The 21,604-nt window shown below is 37.7% G+C and overlaps 1 protein-coding gene across 3 annotated transcripts in view; it reads right to left on the bottom strand.

The window, feature by feature from the left end:
* SRGAP2 (SLIT-ROBO Rho GTPase activating protein 2) overlaps positions 1-21,604 on the bottom strand; it is a 335,545-nt gene that overhangs the window by 203,298 nt on the left and 110,643 nt on the right. For all 3 annotated transcript variants that reach the window (XM_049770931.1, XM_049770932.1, XM_049770933.1), the window contains exon 2: positions 13,195-13,387. In XM_049770931.1, the coding sequence (XP_049626888.1) occupies positions 13,195-13,387 (193 nt within the window). The remainder of the gene's footprint in view (positions 1-13,194; positions 13,388-21,604) is intronic.

Below are 21,604 nucleotides of genomic sequence, written 5' to 3'. Positions count from 1 at the left end.
CTTAATTTTTCCAGAAAAGGAGCACAGAGTACTGTTGGTGAACAACAGATGCCTAGGATAAGAACCGGCAGGTAGCTATTAAAGTAAAAGAGTCATCAAGGGATAAAAACAAAAAGACAGGAGAAGCTGCTATTCTAAAAACTTCTTGAAACATCTATTATACTTTTTTTTGTTTGTTTTTTTTTGTTTTTGGTTTTTGGGTCACACCTGGCAGCACTCAGGGGTTACTCCTGGCTCTAGGCACAGAAATCGCTCCTTGCAGGCTTAGGGAACCATATGGGATGCTGGGATTTGAATCACCAACCTTTTGCATGCAAGGCAAACGTCTTACCTCCATGCTATCTCTCCGGCCCCATCTATCTATATTTTGTTTCATAACACTCACCTCAATTTTGATAACTATGTGATTTGTTGAATAATTTCATTTCTCATTTCCCATGAGTATCAAAAGGAAGAGGCTTTCTTTGTTCACCACTATACCCCAAGGTATAGTGTCTGGTCTAAGAGAATTCAAGAAATATGCACTAACCATTTGCTAAATTAATACTTTGCCAACCCCTCACCCTCTTACCAGACTCCTATTTATTCTCACCTGCACATGCTATTCTCTTCTATACAAACTTATCTTTACGTTCCACTTGCTTCATGAAAACTCCTGACTATTTTAGATCTTTATCTGTTTTTCTGGAGATTTATCTCTGACATCTTATTCAAGAATCTCCTACTGAGATTACTTTATCTTCTCATTGCTTCCCAACCAAATACAACTTTCTCCCTAACCTTATCCCAAAGGAAGCACATTTAATTAATTAACCTATACATAGCTTGAGCTCTTCTGTGTAACAATTCAATGCTTTAGGAGATATAAGATTTTTAAGATTTATTCTTAAGAAACTCACACAGTAGAGAGAGAAGAAGCAGACAAAAAATAGAATATAAAAAAACTTATAAAAACGACCTTTTGGTTAACTTCTATATACTATGTGTTTTTCCAAATATTTGGGATCTTTTTCATTTGTTTTGGGGCCTTACTCAGGGTTTACTTCTGGTTCTGGTATCACTTCTGGTGGGACTCAAGAGACTATATGTGTTTCCAGGTATCAAACCCAAGTCAGTGTGTATTCAGGGCTTTACCTCTTTCTGGCCCCAATATTATCTTGATAAGGTTACAAGGCAGGCAATATTAAGTCATTTATAAATGAGAAAATGATAGGTCAGAAAGGCCCAATTTCACAAAATTCCATGTGGGATAGGTGTTGTGGGGTGAGAACTACTTGTTAAACTTATTTTATATCTTCTAATACCTTTTTAATACTGAGCAGTTAGCTGGATCTCAATAGTGGCCTACTGGTTGATAGAAGAATAAATGAAGTAAAAAAACATCTTTGTTCAACAGTCAATTTACTGAGACTACCTCATTTCTTTTTTTTTTTTTTTTTTTTTTTTTTTTGTGGTTTTTGGGTCACACCCGGCAGTGCTCAGGGGTTATTCCTGGCTCCAGGCTCAGAAATTGCTCCTGGCAGGCACGGGAGGACCATATATGGGACGCCGGGATTCGAACCGATGACCTCCTGCATGAGAGGCAAACGCCTTACCTCCATGCTATCTCTCCGGCCCCTAGACTACCTCATTTCTTGTATGTTATTTTAAACTAGAAAATTACCACATCTATAATTTATAGGAAATATTTTCTGAAATTGAGAATATCTTCCTAAATCTTCATTTATCATTCTTTTATTATCTCAGGACTGCTTTCACAAAATTGTAAGACTTGTGAAAGACAAACTATTCTGAGGATAAAATTCTCATTCTGGCTTACACTGAAAATGTCATGTGATCTTAATGTGTGTGTGTGTGTGTGTGTGTGTGTGTGTGTGAGAGAGAGAGAGAGAGAGAGAGAGAGAGAGAGAGAGAGAGAGAGAGAGAGAGAGAGAATTAAACCTAGGTTGCATACATATGAGGCAAGTACTCTACTACTGAGTATGGCCTATTCTCCTAAACCATTTATAAAAATGAAATAAATTATTTAACTGAATCACCATGAAATACAGTTACAAAGTTGGTGTGGTGCTGGGCTGCTGTAATTCATAAAGAAAGGGCAATCTGCCTTCCTCTCTCCTTTCTAAGAATGCTACAGAGGTATCAGCCAGGGCCAGACTATCTAGGAGTATTGGTGGCCATTTTTTCTTTTGGAGCTTGATGGGTAGCCAGGTCATTTTTCTGCTAGGAAGATGGCAGCAATGGGTGGAGCAAAGGGTGTGGGTTGTTGGGTTTTCTGACAACAGTGTAAGAAGTGTTGCGGGGGTGGGGGGTGGGGGGTGAGGGTGGGATGGGGGTGGTAGCTCAATCCCCTTCCAAAAAGAAAGTATTAGAGTTTTCAGTCCTATAGTATTATCTCACCTAAGGTAATTTATCTGTGAATATTATTTGATTTTGGTTGCAGAGCTGGGCTATTTCTGGTGGAAAGTGTGGGGAGTGGTATTAGGCTGCTGCAGTTCATGCAGAAAGGGAAATCATACCCCCCTCCCTTCTGAGAATGCCACAAAGGTATCAGCCCAAACCAGGTTAAGTGGGAAATATCAGTGGTCATTATCCTCTTTTAAATTTCCAACTTTTAAAGCACTTTGATTGAATACAGGTAGAGGGGAGGGGAGGAAGTAGGAGGGAGATGGGTGCACTGGTGATAGGCATGTTGCCCTGGTGAAGGGGGTGTTCTTTTTATGACTGAAACCCAAGTACAATCTTGTTTGTAATCACGGTATTTAAACAAAGATTTTTTTTCATTTTTTAAATTTTTATTTTGATCATAATGGCTTACATATCTTTCACAGTAGTATTTTAGGTACAAATTAACACTGAATCAGAGGAATACCCATCACCAAATTTGTCCTCCCCCCATCCCCATTCCCTTCCTGCAACCCATATACCCCCCCACCATCACCCCCTAGGCTGCTAGAGTAGATGGTCCCCTCTTTGTCTAGCTTACTATTAATGATCATATATCTGTTTGGTCCTGGTACCCTCCCTGTTTCCTCCTCTATTTAAGAGACGGAGCTAGATAAATCGAGTTATGTGGTTTTGTTTGAAGGAAAGAAAAGCAAGGATATTTTTTTTTTTTTTTAAAAATAAAGCAGTATGATCTGAGAGGACATTTGATACAATTCCTATTTTCTTCAATTCATGGAGACTTCTTTTGTGTCCCAGCACATGGTTTATCCTAAACAATGATCTGTGTATACTAATGAAAACTGTGTATTCATCTTTTGGGAAATGGAGAGTACAATTTATGTATATTAGGCCATCTATAACAAAAAAGAATGGGTTTTGTTTTTGGTTTGGGGCCTTACCTGAAGGTACTCAGAGGAAGCCCCTGGCTTTGTGCACAAGGGATTAAAATCAGAAACTTCATACTCAGGGCTTATGCCTGACTCTGTTCTCAGAGAACCTGGTGGTGCCAGAATTCATACCAGGGTTGCAACCACAGCTGAATAATAGGCAAGCACCTTAACTTTTCATACTATCTCCTGGCCCTACTTCTTCCTTTAAGACTGCTACTTCTAATCCTCTGGTTGGTCTCTCTAGTGGTGAGAATGTAGTATTGAAATTTCCTATTATTGTGCTGTTGTCAAAATTTTCCTTCAGGTCTGCTAATAGATTTTTTTTGGATGACCTTTTATTTGGTAAATAAATGCTAATGAATGTATATTCTTGGTGCATAGATTCTTTGATCATTATATCATACCAATCTCTGCTTTTCATTATCTTTTTTTTAGGTTGAGGTCTATTTTATTTGATAAGTATGGTTGTCTTAACTTTTCATTAGCCTATTTTATCTGTATAATTGTTTTCTAGAATTTTAGGTTAGCCTATATTTATCACAACAGTCCATGTGAATCTCTGTAAGCAGTAGAATGTTACGTGCATCTTTATGATCCATCTAGACATACTATTTTGTTAATTTATGAGTTCAGGCAATTGACAGTAAACAAATTATTGAAATAAAGAAATTTGATGTCATCTTTTTGTGCTATACTATAGTTTCTGATTCTTTTGCCTTTTATTTATTTATTTTTTTTTTAACACCACCCATCACCAGTGCAACATTCCCATCACCAATGTCCCAAGTCTCCCTCCTCCCCACCCGACCCCCGCCTGTACTCTAAACAGGTTCTCAATTTCCCTCATACATTCTCATTATTAGGACAGTTCAAAATGTAGTTATTTATCCAAATAAACTCATCACTCTTTGTGATGAGCTTCCTGAGGTGAGCTGGAACTTCCAGCTCTTTTCTCTTTTGTGTCTGAAAGTTATTATTGCAAGAATGTCTTTCATTTTTCTTAAAACCCATAAATGTGTGTGACCATTCTGCGTTTTTCTCTCTCTCTCTGACTTATTTCAGTCAGCATAATAGATTCCGTGTACATCCATGTATAGGAAAATTTCATGACTTCATCTCTCCTGACAGCTGCATAATATTCCATTGTGTATATGTACCACAGTTTCTTTAGCCATTCCTCTGCTGAAGGGCATCTTGGTTGTTTCCAGAGTCTTGCTGTGGTAAATAGTGCTGCAATGAATATAGGTGTAAGGAAGGGGTTTTTGTATTGTATTTTTGTGTTCCTAGGGTATATTCCTAGGAGTGGTATAGCTGGATCGTATGGGAGCTCGATTTCCAGTTTTTGGAGGAATCTCCATATCGCTTTCCATAAAGGTTGAACTAGACAGCATTCCCACCAGCAGTGGATAAGAGTTCCTTTCTCCCCACATCCCCGCCAACACTGTTTATTCTCATTCTTTGTGATGTGTGCCATTCTCTGGGGTGTGAGGTGGTATCTCATCGTTGTTTTGATTTGCATCTCCCTGATGATTAGTGATGTGGAGCACTTTTTCATGTGTCTTTTGGCCATCTGTATTTCTTCTTTGTCAAAGTGTCTGTTCATTTCTTCTCCCCATTTTTTGATGGGATTAGATGTTTTTTTCTTGTAAAGTTCTGTCAGTGCCTTATATATTTTGGAGATTAGCCCCTTATCTGATGGGTATTGGGTGAGTAGTTTCTCCCACTCAGTGGGTGGCTCCTGTATCTTGGGCACTATTTCCTTTGAAGTGCAGAAGCTTCTCAGCTTAATATATTCCCATCTGTTAATTTCTGCTTTCACTTGCTTGGAGAGTGCAGTTTCTTCCTTGAAGATGCCTTTAGCCTCAATGTCCTGGAGTGTTTTACCTACGTATTGTTCTATATATCTTATGGTTTTGGGGCTGATATCGAGGTCTTTAATCCATTTGGATTTTACCTTCGTACATGATGTTAGCTGGGGGTCTAAGTTCAATTTTTTGCAAGTGGCTACCCAGTTTTGCCAACACCACTTGTTGAAGAGGCTTTCTTTGTTCCATTTAGGATTTTTTGCTCCTTTATCAAAAATTAGATGATTGTATGTCTGGGGAACATTCTCTGAGTATTCAAGCTTATTCCACCGATCTGAGGGCCTGTCTTTATTCCAATACCATGCTGTTTTGATAACTATTGCTTTGTAGTAAAGTTTAAAGTTGGGGAAAGTAATTCCTCCCATATTCTTTTTCCCAATGATTGCTTTAGCTATTCGAGGGTGTTTATTGTTCCAAATAAATTTCAAAAGTGCCTGGTCCACTTCTTTGAAGAATGTCATGGGTATCTTTAGGGGGATCGCATTAAATCTGTACAGTGCTTTGGGGAGTATTGCCATTTTAATGATGTTAATCCTGCCAATCCATGAGCAGGGTATATGCTTCCATTTCCGCGTGTCCTCTCTTATTTCTTGGAGCAGAGTTTTATAGTTTTCCTTGTATAGGTCCTTCACATTTTTAGTCAAGTTGATGCCAAGATATTTGAGTTTGTGTGACACTATAGTGAATGGAGTTGTTTTCTTAATGTCCATTTCTTCCTTATTAGTATTGGTGTATAGGATGGCCATTGATTTTTGTGTGTTAATTTTGTAGCCTGCCACCTTGCTATATGAGTCTATTGTTTCTAGAAGCTTTTTGATAGAGTCTTTGGGGTTTTCTAAGTAGAGTATCATGTCATCTGAAAACAGCGAGAGCTTGACTTCTTCCTTTCTTATCTGGATTCTCTTGATATCTTTTTCTAGCCTTGATACCTAAACCAGACAGAGATGCTACGAAAAAAGAAAATTACAGACCAATATCGCTGATGAATGCAGATGCAAAGATCTTCAACAAAATCCTGGCAAATAGGATTCAATGCCTCATTAAGAAGATCATACACTACGATCAAGTAGGTTTCATTCCAGGAATGCAAGGCTGGTTTAACATCCGTAAATCTATCAACATAATACACAACATCAACAGCAAGAAAAATAAAAATCACATGATCATATCAATCGACGCAGAGAAAGCATTTGACAAGGTCCAACACCCATTCTTGATCAAAACTCTCAGCAAGATGGGAATGGAGGGAACCTTTCTCAATATAGTTAAGGCCATCTACCACAAGCCAGAGGCAAATATTGTCCTCAATGGAGAAAAACTGAAAGCCTTTCCTCTAAATTCTGGCACAAGACAAGGCTGTCCTCTCTCACCACTCCTATTCAACATAGCACTGGAAGTGCTCGCTATAGCTATAGCGATTAGGCAAGAAAAGGATATCAAGGGAATCCAGATAGGAAAGGAAGAAGTCAAGCTCTCACTGTTTGCAGATGACATGATATTCTTTTGCCTTTTATAAGAACCCATTTATTTTATCTTTTAGTACCAGTTTAGTGACCAAGAACTGCTTTGTTATTTGTTAGTGAAATTTTGGGTCACACTTGAATAATATCCTACATGAAGTATTCTTGTTTGGGTGTTCATTTTATATGGTATGTTGGATGTCTCATATCATTCCAAAACTCAGAGAGTTTCAAGAAAAAGATCTGCTATGGTATCCTTAAGGGTACCTCACAGGTAAATTTTAGCTTTGTTCTTACTACTCTTAGGATAGTAAATCTTTGATTCTTGTACATTTAGTTACAATGTTTCTTGATGTTTTGTTTAAGTTTAGTCTCATTGGAAATATTTGAGCTTCCTAGATCTGAGGATCTAAACTGATCTAAATCTGAGGATCTAAATTGATCTTCAGATTGAGGAAGTTTTGGGCTATACTTTTCCTAGTCAAAAAAGTCCCAATCTTAACATTCCCAAGGAACTGAGGCAGACAGAAAGATCAGAAGCAGAAAAATAAACATTTCACCACAGGTCAGTGCATCATAGAGATAGAGAAGCACTAGGAAAATGAAGAAACACAAACACTCCCATTAGTTTCTATAAAGCTAATAAGAAAAGGATACCAAAGCAAAGACATCACTAAAAAAGAGAGAATTACAAGCAAATATCCTTGACAAATACAGATGCAAAGGTCCTCAACAAGATACTAGCAAGTAGAATTCATTTCATCAAGTAGAATTCAATTCATCAAGAAGGTCCCCATGACAAAGTAGAATTCATGCCAGAGTTGCAAGGATGGCTTAACGTAAGCAAGTCAATCAATATAATATACCATATCAACTATGGTATACTAAAAATCATATGATCATAGCAATAGATGCAAACAAAGCATTGACAAGGTCCCCAGCACCCATTCATAATAAAAACTCTCAACAAGATAGGAACTGAAGGAACTTTTCTCAATATAGTCAAAGTCCTTTACAACCAATCCATGGTGAACATTATACTAAATAGGATAAAACTAAAAATTCTTTCCTCTAAAATCTGTCACAATAGGTTTCCCACTCTTGCCACATCTATTCAATATAGTACAGAAAATACTTGCTATTGCAATAAGGCAAGAAAAAATATCAAGGGCATCCACAAAGGAAAGGAAGAAGTCTAGCTCTCACTGTTTGTAGATGACAAGATACTGTATATAAAAATCCTATGACTCTATAAAAAAGCTTCTAGAAACAGGAACCAGAGAGAAAGCATGGAGCTAGGACATTTGCCTTGCATTCAGAAGGACGGTGGTTCGAATCCCGGCATCCCATATGGTCCCCCAAGCCTATTAGGATCGGTTTCTGAGCGTAGAGCCAGGAGTAACCCCTGAGTGCTACTTTGTGTAACCCAAAAAACAAAACAAATAAAAAAAAAAGATTCTAGAAACAATAGATTTATATAGTAAAATGGCAGGCTCCAAAATTAATGTGCAAAAATCCACTGCTTTTTTTAATAAAATAATAAAAGAGGTTTGTCTTGATTTTTTTCTCATCCTTTCTTTGGGGGGGGTGGCAGCATGCATCTTGTCTTCTAGGATGCCAATTTATTCCTTCTTTTCTGTCTTTCTATTCTATTGTGTTATTTAGTTCTACTATGGGTGCCAGAGAGATAGCATGGAGGTGAGGCGTTTGCCTTTCATGCAGAAGGACGGTGGTTCGAATCCTGGCATCCCATATGGTCCACCATGCCCGCTAGGAGTAACCCTTGAGTGCTGCTGGGTTTGACCCAAAATCCAAAAACCAAAAACCAAAAAAAAAAAAAAAAAAAAAAAAAAAGAGCCAGGAGTTCTACTATGTTCTTCAGGTTAGTGATTTCTGGAGTTCTACTATGTTCTTCAGGTTAGTGATTTCTGATTGAAATTTTCTTTTCTTGCTGTTTCCTTAGGATCCCTTCTGTATTGTTCTCTTCAATCCAATGTAAAACCTAATCATTTTCACTTTGAGATTCTCATCTGAAAGATAGAGAGGCCTTCTCTACCCGGGGTCTTTTGAGGTTTTTATTTATTTTTCACTAGTGCTTTAGTGCAGATAAACTTCCACTTTTTAAAATCTCTGGTACTATAGTTACATCTATAGTTACATCTCCATGGAAGTTGGTGGGGTACTCTTTAGTAGAGAGGCCACAGGACAGTGAAGTACAGCCTCCGTAGGGAGTGCTCCTGAGAATAGGTGAAGCCTATTTTTCTTAATACTTATTGCTCAGAGCTGGTTTATAGAGAATAAATTGTATCTTAAAATATTATAGCTATGGAATTTCTATTTTTATTAGGGTAATACAATAGAAAATGAAAAATGTTATTATTTATTGGCATTCATTTATTTTCCATACTGAGGAAATCATACCAAGGGCATCATGCATGTGAACCATTTGATCAATTACTTAGGCATATCTTTAGTCCTAATTTTTAAATTCATTTATTCAACAAATTCTAGTAAGAACTAATATATACTGCATGTAATACTAGTCACTGTTTGAGACTGAAAGATGAAACAGAAAAAGTTCACCCAGAAAGGAAGGATAGTACAAAGCAAAAAACGTTGCAGTTCTAATACATGCACAAATATAATACTGTAGATATCAGAAGACAAAGATATTCTCTCTTCTAGGAAAATTAAGGAAATTTCCCAGAACAAGAATGACTTGAAGTGTATCTTAAAACTTAGGTATGGCTTAGAACTACAACTTATACAGAACGAGCACATAAACTAAAATAGAAAGATAGTAAGAAAGTTTGTAGGAGAATGTTCTGTTTTGTTTAGATATAGTAGAGGAGAAATGGGAAATCAGGTGGAATAATATCTCATCAAAGGATTTGAAAACCAAGCCAAAAAATAAATTTCTTTGTGACAATTAATACTTCACAATGTGTACATAAATAACTTGGAAATCTTAAGTCACTATATGTAAAGATAAACTGAAAAGTCTACATTCCTAACATCCTAGAGGGTGCTGACATCAATGGGACAGATAATAGGAAGTATCGCACAGAAACTAACTTTAAGGAAGACTAAGTCTGACCATAGTGAATCAAGCAGATTCAAATGGGAGAGGCTGTAAATTGCAGTGTTCAAACCATTTTGTGAATCAAATGTGGATCATTTGTGAAGTTTCACACTGAGCTGTTACCAGACACTACTTCCTGGTTCTAATTTTATTAGCCTAGAATGAGACCCAAACTTCACTATGTAAAAGAAGTTTTACAGCAAATTCTAATGTATAATAAGGGGTAAGGACCTCTGCTATACTGTAAGGAATGAAGCAATCATGCAATTTGCTGCAACATGGATGGAACTGGAAGATATGTTAAATGAAGTAAGCCAGAGAAGAAGGGTAAATACACAATGATATCAATTATATGTGGTATTTAGAATAACTACATGAGGAAATGAAATGATTTAAATGGGGGTTGTCAAGAACACCAGAGTAGAGTGAGGAGGAGGGAAGGAAAATTTGGGAGCAGGGGGAGTTTGGACCATACCTAGAGGCGCTCAGGGGTTAATCCAGGCTCTGAGCTCAGAAATCAATCCTGGCAGGCTCAGTAGAGGGTGCACAAGATCAAACCTGGGCAAGTTGGGGGTCGGCTGTTTGCAAAGCAAATGCCCAACTGCTTTGCTATGACTCTAGTCCCTAAAGGAAGCAAAGAAACTGAATGGAAGAGGAGAAACACAAACAGAAAAGGTTGGGTACAGGGACCAAGAGGTCTTGGGTACATTGGTAGTGTTAAGAAAGGACAGAACTGGGGCCGGGCGGTGGCGCTAAAGGTAAGGTGCCTGCTTTGCCTGCGCTAGCCTAGGACGGACCGCGGTTCGATCCCCCGGCGTCCCATATGGTCCCCCAAGCCAGGAGCGACTTCTGAGTGCATAGCCAGGAGTAACCCCTGAGCGTCATCGGGTGTGACCCAAAAACCAAAAAAAAAAAAAAAAAAAAAAGAAAGGACAGAACTAAATATCCAAGCCAGAGTAAAAAAAAAAAAAAAAAAAAAAAAAAAACAATGAAATCTTGAGATCCAAACTCTAACAAGAAAACTAAAAATGGGCCTGTTATGTTGGCACACTGAGGCAGGTAGTGGTAGCATGGGATATATCTCTGGGAACACTGGGGGAGGGAGGTCAACACTGGAGGTACATTGAAACATTGTATGTCTGAACCCCAACTATAAAGAACTTTGTAAATGGTTTCAATAAAAGTCTACATGTTCCAAACCACGCAGGGGCTAGTGCCCCGTGTGAACAATATATATTAATAGTACTCCATATTGTTAAGATATGTTTTTATGTATGCAGAATGTCCATTTTGTATTCTGCTCTTTATCACACCCCTACAAAACTCATTTTTACTCTTTAACTCTCTCACCCCAAACTATCATTACTCCACATTTATCCTTTATAACTTCAGCACTGCACAATCCAAAATCACAGGCCAATGTGGGGCACTGGATTTAACACCCACCCAACTATTTCAAAAGCATAAACAACAAATATGCACTTTGAATTCTTTATATCTATTTTCTTTGACAGCTATATCTCTTACTTAATATTCTCTTATACAGTGACAATTTCCCCTACTTTTTATCTTTTCTTCACTCTGTGAACTGATCAATAAGGAATTTGGTGTAAGATTCCCTCAGTTTATTGCTTATGTATGAACCAAGTCACGGGAATTGTGGGACTTGTTCTTGCAGCCCCTATATGTACCAATAATGTCACATGGCATTATTCTTTGTTTGCATAAGCACATTAAAATGGTGAAATTCTATGCATACAAATAAGTTCTTATCTAATAGAGATGGGAACACACAAAACTTGTAGTGCAATTGGACCTTACACCCTGAACATTGACATAATGACCTGGCACAGGCCTCAGATTAATGGGCATTCTCCATTCCTGAACTACGGAAGCTGCCTACAAAACATCCAGCATTGTCTATAACATCACCTGGAAGCAACCCTCTACCAGGGAAGACCCTACCACTGCTCTGACATCGACCTACTCAAAAGAGACTTCCCTCAACACTGAGAAGACTTAACAACAATAATGTCCTGCTTACTGGACAGGGCTCTCTGCATTGCCCTTTAATTTAGAGGTGAAACTAGAGGACGCTCGACACCACCCTGACTTCAATGTAGGATATGCAGATTCCAGGATCTTTTGCCAACAAAAGAGACTATTTGAAAAATAAAACTGTACTGGCACTACAGACAAGGACTTGGATTAGACAAACTATTCTGCTGGAACCTAGAGTTGGTCTTAAGCCAGGAAACTTCAGGGGAGGGGTCTCCTTGTATTTATACCAAGTCTTTTCCTTCCCATGTCACCCATATTTTGGTGGGCCTATGCAAACAATAACTGCCACTCTAACACCATTTTTACTTTGTTCCTTTGACTCTAAATCTTAAATAAAAAAAAAAACCTACTTAAAGTTTTTAGGTTAACATAAACTAATATGCATATGCATGGAAATGTAAAAAATACTATGCCTTCAATGTTTCAGGAGTTACACAAATATCACATGGCTTTAAATTGCTTTGTGTACCACTAAGAAATGTTATAATGTACATCTGGAGACTTGAGGGACAAAGTAATTGTACATGGGTCTGTTTTATTTCTTGTTAATGTTGTGTGACTTTATGTTCAAAATTAAGGTGTCAGCAAGGGGATTTCTTCTGAGAACTCTGTTTATTGGTGATTGTGTTTCCACGGTAACTTTACCTTGTCCTCTTTCTTTGCATCGTTGTTCTCATAAATAAAATAAATAAAAAAAAATAAATCATTGTTTCTGGTTAATAACTGATAAAATGATTAAAACTACAGAGTTTAGGGGTCATAGAGATAGTAAAAGCAGGTAGGGTACTTGCCTTGCATTCTGCCAATCCCACATTCAATTCCTGGCACCACATACAGTCCCGCTAGTACTGCCAAGAGTGATCCCTGAGCGTAAAGCTAGAAGTAAGGCCTGAGCACTACTAGGTGTGGCCTCAAAACCAAAACACATAATACAGAGTCAGAATGTCTGGATTTGAATCCAGCCCTGCTTATTTAATAGAGGTATGTGTGTGTGTGCTTAGAGAGATGGCAAAACTTGGTCAAGTTCCTGTATGATTCAATTTCCTCATCTGCAAATTGGACATAATAATAACTAAATAAAAAGCCACAGAGATAAAAAGAATTAGCATGTGTAAAGCTCTTAAATATTTGGAACAAAGAAATAATATGTTTATGTTTTAGTTGTTACTATTAGCACAATTTATTAATCTTCTGACCCCTCCAGAATGTTGATATGAATGTTAAGCCTAATCTGTAAGAAACGTACTTAAAGTTCTCAACCCTAAGTCAACTAGAAATCACTAGGTTATTTGTTTCAGATCTTAATTAAATCTAAGTGACACACCCTACCTCTCATCACCCTGGACCATATTTCCAAGATACCTAAAAGTAAGTCATAAAATCCCTACTTGAATTGCTGGTCCTTGGTGCTGCGTGTCTTGGCCAAAAAGCGCTCTGCCAGCTTTTCCAGGTTGCGGGAATAATCCATCTCAATTTCAGCCTTTTTCCGGAAGAAATCCTGGAGATCCTGCAACAACTGCACCCGAAGCTCACACTGCTGGTCTAAGCATTTCATTTGCTCTGTGAGCTGAGCACGGATTTCTGCAATAATATAAAAGAAGACAGAAAGACAATAATATAAGGGAAGATTCCTTAAAATATATACATACACAAGCATTTACCCTTTGCATGCCATTGTTCCCTGTTCTCTTGGGGAATTCGAAGCTTTAAAAGCACAAAGGAAAAATACCTAATATTTGAACTAACCACATGGTTATAATAATAATAACCATATATAATATATGGTTATATATAATATATAATATAATATATAATAACACCAATTGTTTTCAGACCATTGAGGAGCATCAAAGCAAAGAAGTTGTAGGGTCATTTAAAAGAAACTGCTTTATTAGAAACAATAAAATTCTATTACCTCCCAGCATTTGGGCTTTATTCTAGCTAAGAATATAGCAAGCTATCTCCCAGTCATCCTATGTAATATTTACTATTTCCCCATCTGCGAGTTGGAGATATAATAATAACCATTTTCAAGATGAGAAAACTCATTTTTTAAATTGTTGAGGATTGTGTTAGAGAGCTGGGCCATACCCAGACACTATTTCTAGCTCTATAATAAAGAAAGGACTTCTACCAGTGCTTGGGTCATATGTAATGCCAGAGATTCTAACTGGGAGGTGGCTGCATGCAAGGTGCCTTACTTTCTATACTATTTATCTGAACAGATTTCATTGGATTTTGATATTAAGCAATTAAGTAGAAGAGCCTGGATACAAATCCAGACAGAATGAAATGATCGCCCAAGTTCTTATTTTTTATGTTTCTGGTCAATTTAAAATGTGTCCAATATGGTCATAAGTAAAGGTCAGGACATTTTTAAAAACTTTATTGATTGATTGATATTTGGGTCTAACCCAGTGGCGCTCAGGGGTACTCCTGGCTCTGCACTCAGAAATCACCCCTGGCAGGCTGGGGTGGAATATGGAATCCCATATGGGATTCCAGGAATCTCTCTCTGGCCCCAGGTTAGGACATTTTAGTAAAGATAGAAAGGGTCAAGGTCAAATAATGGCGATAAAGAATTAAACAAGTACAATTGAATTTCATTGGTTTCTATGCTACTGTCATATCTAACTTGCTGTACTCCTACTGGGCTGTCAGTACTGTGGAATTTGGAGGTGCTGCAGTACTTGCGTGCTTCAGGAGTTTTAGGATCTGTAGAACTGGGACATTCTCTGCCTGTCTCTCTTCCAAAGGGGCTCCAGAATTTTCAGCCCAAAGATCTGTGTGCCCAACAACTTGGCTTAGGATCTCTTCTAAGATTAGTCATGAAGCCATGAAGCTAAGCTGTTGTTTACATGGTGGCAACTGTGAGGGGAGTGTCATCTGGGGCTCTCCTTGGAGATGAAGGGTACAGCCCCAACACCAATACACACATACCTGCAACAAACAGCTCAGAAAACTCTCAGACAATGACTTTAATAACCTCACTGTCAGATATAAAAATTTTCACAAATTTTCTTTTACTTAAGTATTTTTAATAATTCCATTTGCCTTTTCTTGTAATAAGTAATATAAAACAAATTATTTTGTGCCTGCTAAGGGACATAATTGAGGGTTGAGTGAAAGATTGGGGACAATGGTCATGGAAAGTCACATTGATGATTATATTGGTACTGAAACACTGAATGCCTGCAACAACTATATTAGGAACAATTTGATAAACCATGGTGTTTAAGTAAAGGCAAAAAGAAAGTTTAAAAAGTACCAGAACTTTTAAGCAAACAATTCACTGTTTATCATATTACAGTTTCCAATAACAAAGAATATAAATCACTCCTTGAGAGGTTAACTTGTCCACTAACAAATATTAGAGCCACATTTGCCACTTTTTCCTCACTAAAGTTCAGAACCTGTTCGATGTTAAGAGATAAACTCGAGGCCCTTGTGCACTCTTCCTTACTAGTTTGGCATATATATAATTGGACAGCATACTTGTGCAAAGATAGTTAATATCCTCTCTCTGGAGCTGTAGTAATGGTAACTTCGGATGCAATCAAGTTTGCCTTAAACACAAACTCTCATTACTTATAACAAACCTGGTTGGTTCTCAAAGGAAGCAGCCTGCCAAAGACAGATTGCTTTTCAGATCAGAAAAAGCCTATAGTGTGAATACTGCAGAAATTTTGTCTCAAATACCATCTGAGTCATAATGAGGCCATTTTTATGTTTTAAAAAAATCTTTAACTGAACCACTGTGAGACACACCGTTACAAAGTTGTTCATGATCAAGTTTCAGTTCATACAATGTCCAATACTCCTTCTTTCACAGGTGCACATTTCCCACCACCACTGTCTCTGGTCCACACCCACACCCACCCCCCGCCTGCCTCTGAGGCAGAAACTTTTCTTCTTTTTCTCTCTCTTTTAGGCATGGTGGTTTGCAATATTGTTACTGAAGGGGCATGAATCATGCATATTACTTAATCTCCTTTCATCTCCCAGTTCTTATCCAGTGATCATTTCCAACTATCACTGTCATGGTGGTTTCTTTTTTTACCCTAACTGCACTCCCCTGCTATTTGTGCCAAGCTTCCTATCACGAACAGGTCTTGACCCTTGTCTCTATTGTCTTTGGATATTATTACCATGATATTCTCCCCCCCCCTCATTTTCCCCCTCCTTTGTTTCTATACCTACAATCCTATTCTTTCCTCCCACCTCCGTTTCTCTCAGTGTTGGAGGACAGGGCATACTATGTCCTGGTAGAGGCTAAACTCTGAGCCTCAAATATGCAAGGCTAATGCTCTACCAATGAAGTAAAAACACTGGCCAATGGAGCCATTTCTTTCATCCCTTTCATTTGCAAATCTAATCAGTTCCAAACCCGTCAGAATGTGACAGTTGCTTCAATCCTAGAGAAACCACCTACATTATTTTGACTTTACTTATGGATACTCCCAACTATGTATATAATTCACTCTTTTTATTTTTATTTTTATTTTTTGTTTTTTTTGGGGGGGGGGCCACACCCGGCATTGCTTAGGGGTGACTCTTGGCTGTCTGCTCAGAAATAGCTCCTGGCAGGAACGGGGTACCATATGGGACACCGGGATTCGAACCAACCACCTTTGGTCCTGGATTGGCTACTTGCAAGGCAAACGCCACAGTGCTCTCTCTCCGGGTATAATTCACTCTTAAATAGTATTTATTCTCAAGTAGCCATGACAATTATTTGAAGAAAGCTAGATTTTTTTCACCTGGGTTGTAGATAAATAGTGGAAAAATCTTATAGCAGGGATATGACGCTGAAAGATTTGCCAACCACTCCTTTTACGAAGTAATGATGGATGAGCAAATAATAGAATAGCTGAGGATGAGAAGTCCGTATCTATTCTCCTTTTCATATTTGTTTCTACAGATAACACAATGTAGGACAAGTATCTGGCTTTTTGTGGATGTTCTTGAGCGATCTTCAGTGTAGCCCTTACACTCTTCATTCCCCATACCCGCCCCTTGCCAACCATCAATGGAACAAAACCTGCAGTAACCTCACCTGAACTGAAACTAAGCACCAGAGGATTGTTTCAGCAGACAGAGGACTGTGTAGAAAAGTTGCTTAGTTCATCACACTTCAAAGCTCTCTTGGTCTATGATTTTGGAATCTTATTACAAGGTTGTTAAGAGGAAGAGAAAAAAAGACTCTACAGAGCACATGTTAGTCTTGTGGTTCTTGCCAAAGATTCCGGAAATCTTAAAGGCAACAGGTCCCATCAAGACTATTCCTACAGGCATTGATCTCCTTCTACACACTATTTTTAGAGGCATATATCACCCCCCCTTCTATCAATGCATGAAAAGTTAGCAGTAATAGTCACTGAGAGGGCAGATAGTATGAAAAGGACATTTAAAATGTTCATGATATTATTTATAACTTGTCCAGCATCCTAGATCTACTCTACAAGGTAACTTTGGAAGAAATATTTATATTGGCATTACTCTACAAATAAGCCTAGAGGACAGGGAAAGAAGTGTCTTTGCAGAAACCACTGTGGGTTTATATGCGACATGACTCCACTGAGCCGTTAGTTCCCCACCACCACCACTACCACCAACTTTCCTGTAAGAAGACTCATCAGAGCATCAGGACAATGCGGGGAGATTTCAACCACTCCATTTCCAAGGTTGTGGGTTCCAAGATAAAAACGATTGCACAGTCCAGGGCAAAATATGCTATTACAGCTACTACTACTACTAAGATAAACAATAAATGGTCTCCAAGAAGGCAGCTGTGCCAGTACCAGTCCTCTATCCATGTACATAAGCTAAAAGGAACAACAGGCCACTGAATGCCAGCACAGTTCAGCTCAAGGTGCCTCTGCACTCTTCCTTACTATCAAATTATAAGAATGGAGAAAAGAAAGGAGGCAATTAAAAAGTATTAAAGAACTCATCACAGTTCCCTCATGAGCTTAGGCAGGTATGCATATCCACAAGTGTGCACATTCAAACACACACACATATCCACACACAAATACAAGCACCACTGTGCTTCACGAAGCAAACACCAGAAGTTATTATTAATCTAGTTTATAGTTAATTGCCTGAATGTTCTTGGGAGCTGAAAATTGGGGAGAAATCACACTTTTAAGGAGCTGCTGTTTTCATATGGCATCAGTACTTAACTATATGGGTTTAAAAATCTTAAACACAAATTGTTATAAATGAATTTATAAAATGCTCAGTTCTCTAGTAGAACACAAAACATCTTTATTTCCTCTAATTCTCATATACTACTTATCCTTCAAGTACTTTGGGACTGATATATATGAATATATATGTATCTCCTAAATATATATTTATATATATTATATATTATATAAATAATATATAGGAGCATATTCAGCACCCAGCACTGTCCTTGGAAAATAAACTATAAGGATTTACTGAGGGAAAATAGAAGTTGCTGTTATCACAGGGATATGCAGAGATGACCCACCCATCCACAAAGCTGAAGTACAAAGTTCACCATGAACTACCTGGAGAGATGTATGCCCCAACTGACACCTGGAGTGATACATTCCCAACATTACTTTCCTTGCTCATTTACTGAGATGTGGTATTCCCCTGCTAGGTAACAGTCATAATTAAATCAAAACCAGATCCTGTCTTAATGAAGCATGGCTTGACAAATTTGTTGCATTTGCAACAAAGCATAATAATAACTTTTAACCTCAGACTAAAGATTCAAAACTCATCAACCCAATGTCATTTTTTTCTGTGTTCTTTAAATCAAACTTGAATAAAAACTGTAGTTTCCCTTGCTAAAGGAAAAACTTTCAGAACAAATTTCCACTCAGGTGTTAGGTCAAAGGACTGAGGGCAGGCAAGCCTTATATGTAGGAAACCCTGGTTTGAGCCTAGTACCCCATGGTTTCCTGAACACTGCCAGGAACAATACCCAAGCATAGAGCTGAAAACAGTCCCTGAAGCATCACTGGCCTTCTACATCTCCCTCCAAATTTAACTCCTACAAAATAGCATGTTCTGTTTGAGTATTGTTCCTTGTGAGCTAAATGAAAAATGGATCAGCATAGAAACATAAAAAGGAAGAAGGAATACTTGCTTTCCATTTTCCATTTGTATAAGCTGACTCTCAATTCTGCATTGAAATTCCTCAAAGCCAGTCTTGAAAACTGTTCCTCTAAATAAGGGCTTGAATGGAGATGACACAATTCCACAGACAGGTCACCATTCAGTCATTTTAAAAGGGTATTAAATTAAAACTTGGTAAGAACATACATTCTTCATGAGTTCAAGCAAATCCAGGATCAGCAGATGTACACAACAAAGCTTTCCAGAATAGCACTGCCATCTTGTCTATGAGTAGACACTTGTTATACATGTCCTCAGAATAAGGAGAAGGCTCCTTTCCTTGAATATTGAATGGGCACAAAAAGGATGAAATGAGAGCAAAAACTGACCAAAGAAGTTAACCCAACCATACCAACAACGAACAGTAAATTATATATGTGTGTATATACATATATATGTATATATATATATATATATATATATATATATATTGGATACTTGGTAATGTAGGCAAGACAATCTGCAAACTGTACTCATTTTAGAGAATACTCAGAGGATTCACTGGTCAGCTAAGTGCAGAGGAATTTTGTTTAACTCATTATTTTTTTTAACTCATTATTTTTAATCCAAAGACATTATTGACCCCTCTTTCAAAATTCACTCCTTCAGGAACTTTCTGACTGTCAAGTGAACCCAAGTCAATCCTATGTTTGTGAGAGAAAATAAAGATGGAAGATTAGGTAAAAATGATGCAACCTTTCAGGAGAATAAAATAGGAATATCCCTCCATTCTCCTTGATGTACCTTAGGTACCTTAGGAACAGGAGCTGTAATCCCATTGGTTAAGTTCTGAGCAAAAATATAAGGTTAGTTTTTCTTCCATACTGGGAATTGGCCCGACAGCCAGTCTTTTTCCACAAAACTCTGCCTCACCTGTTTTTAGCTCTTTCACAAACACATGATGTCATCTCACTCATCTCAGGAATATTAATTCCTAGTACCTTTCCAGCAAGTGTTATATAAGAATACAATTGAGGCTTTCACTGGACTCTACCCTTCATATCTTAAGCTTAGCAAGACTCTTATCGAAACAGTCATCAGCCCCTCTCAAAACTGTTCCCCAGGAAACAAAATGTTGAAATGCTCTGCCAAGACTACTCTTTTTCATGTGGATTGTATAAAAACTCTGTAATAGGAAGGCCTTTAAAAAACATCCTTGTTCAACAGATGAGAGAATAAAAAATTCAGACCAAGGAAGGGAACCATGGACAACAAAAGCTATTTAATCCAAATCTAAGCCTAAAACTTGGGTTCCCAAGCTAATGTTCTTTCCACTTATTCTTAACAGAAGTATTTGAGCACATTCCAAATGCCCTGAGAACAACAAAGTTAGCAGAGAGTAGAGAGTAGTAGTGGAAGAAAACAAGTAAAAATTCTAACTATATATGAGGCATGTTCATAGAGCTAGAAAAGCTATGGAATGGGTGATCACCTTCTGGCCAAATATTTCAGCAACTGACAGGAACTATCTATAAAATTATGAGAAAAGTTGTCAGGCTACTCTCAGTAAAGAAGGAAATAGTAAATACTCTTTCTGACTCATTTTGCTTTATAAGGTTACTTTATTTTACTTTATTTCTACTATTTACTTTATTTCTACGTATACTTTACATATATTTTAAATAATTTATTATACTTATATATACTTTATTTCTATATATTACTATATTACTTTTTTCTATATATGCAATATAGAAAATAAACTAAATTAATTCATGTAACCAACCATTGAATATCTATGAAGCTTCTAAAATATGTAGATGTGGTAATTAATTTATTTTTTCCTTCTTCACATAAACTCTTATTCCTTCTTTGTAAACCTGATTCTACCCTTCTCCTCTATGAAGATGGTTTATCATTACCTCCAGGCATGTTTGGGAGCTATAAGTCCAGCAGACAAAATGGAAGTCCAAAAATACTACCACCATCTTGCCACCATAAGAAGAAAATCCTTGTGAGAAAATAGCTGTCCTGGAGAAAGCAGTTAGAAAATTTGAGGCCCTAAATCAAGTTATAGCCAGACCAATCTTTTCCCTGGCCTTTTTAAATATACAAGTCTCATACAACCCAATTCTTCATTTTGTTTAAAATGCTTTGCATTGATTTTTAGTGCCTTGAAAGCAAAGGAGTCCCCATGAATAAAGAGATTACATAAGGGATTCTGAAGCATACAGGTCCCTGATTTCAAGGAATTTACAACCTAATTATAAAGAGTTGAACAAAATGTATGGTATAACATAGAACTGTGCAAGATATAAAATTACATGCTATAAAGTTTATATTATTGTACATTGCAAGAACATGAAGTTTTGAGTAATTACTACAAATGAAAATTTTGATAACTCAAAGCTGTAAAGACTATCATTATAAAGATAGGTTAAACCGGGAAGGAAGAACTTCTTTAGTTCACCAACAAACTCCAGGGGCCCAGAACAATATCTGGCATATAACAGATATTTACATTTATGGAAGGAAGGGAGGGAGGGGAGGGAGGGAGGGAGGGGAGGGAGGGGAGGGGAGGGAGGGGGAGGGGGGAGGGAGGGAGGAAGGAAGGAAGGAAGGAAGGAAGGAAGGAAGGAAGGAAGGAAGGAAGGAAGGAAGGAAGGAAGGAAGGAAGGAAGGAAGGAAGAAGGAAAGAAGGAA

Source organism: Suncus etruscus, chromosome 3, assembly GCF_024139225.1.
Source record: "Suncus etruscus isolate mSunEtr1 chromosome 3, mSunEtr1.pri.cur, whole genome shotgun sequence".
NCBI classification, from domain to species: domain Eukaryota; kingdom Metazoa; phylum Chordata; class Mammalia; order Eulipotyphla; family Soricidae; genus Suncus; species Suncus etruscus.
Note: the sequence above shows the minus strand (reverse complement) of the source record. Positions and strands in the feature narration are given on the sequence as shown.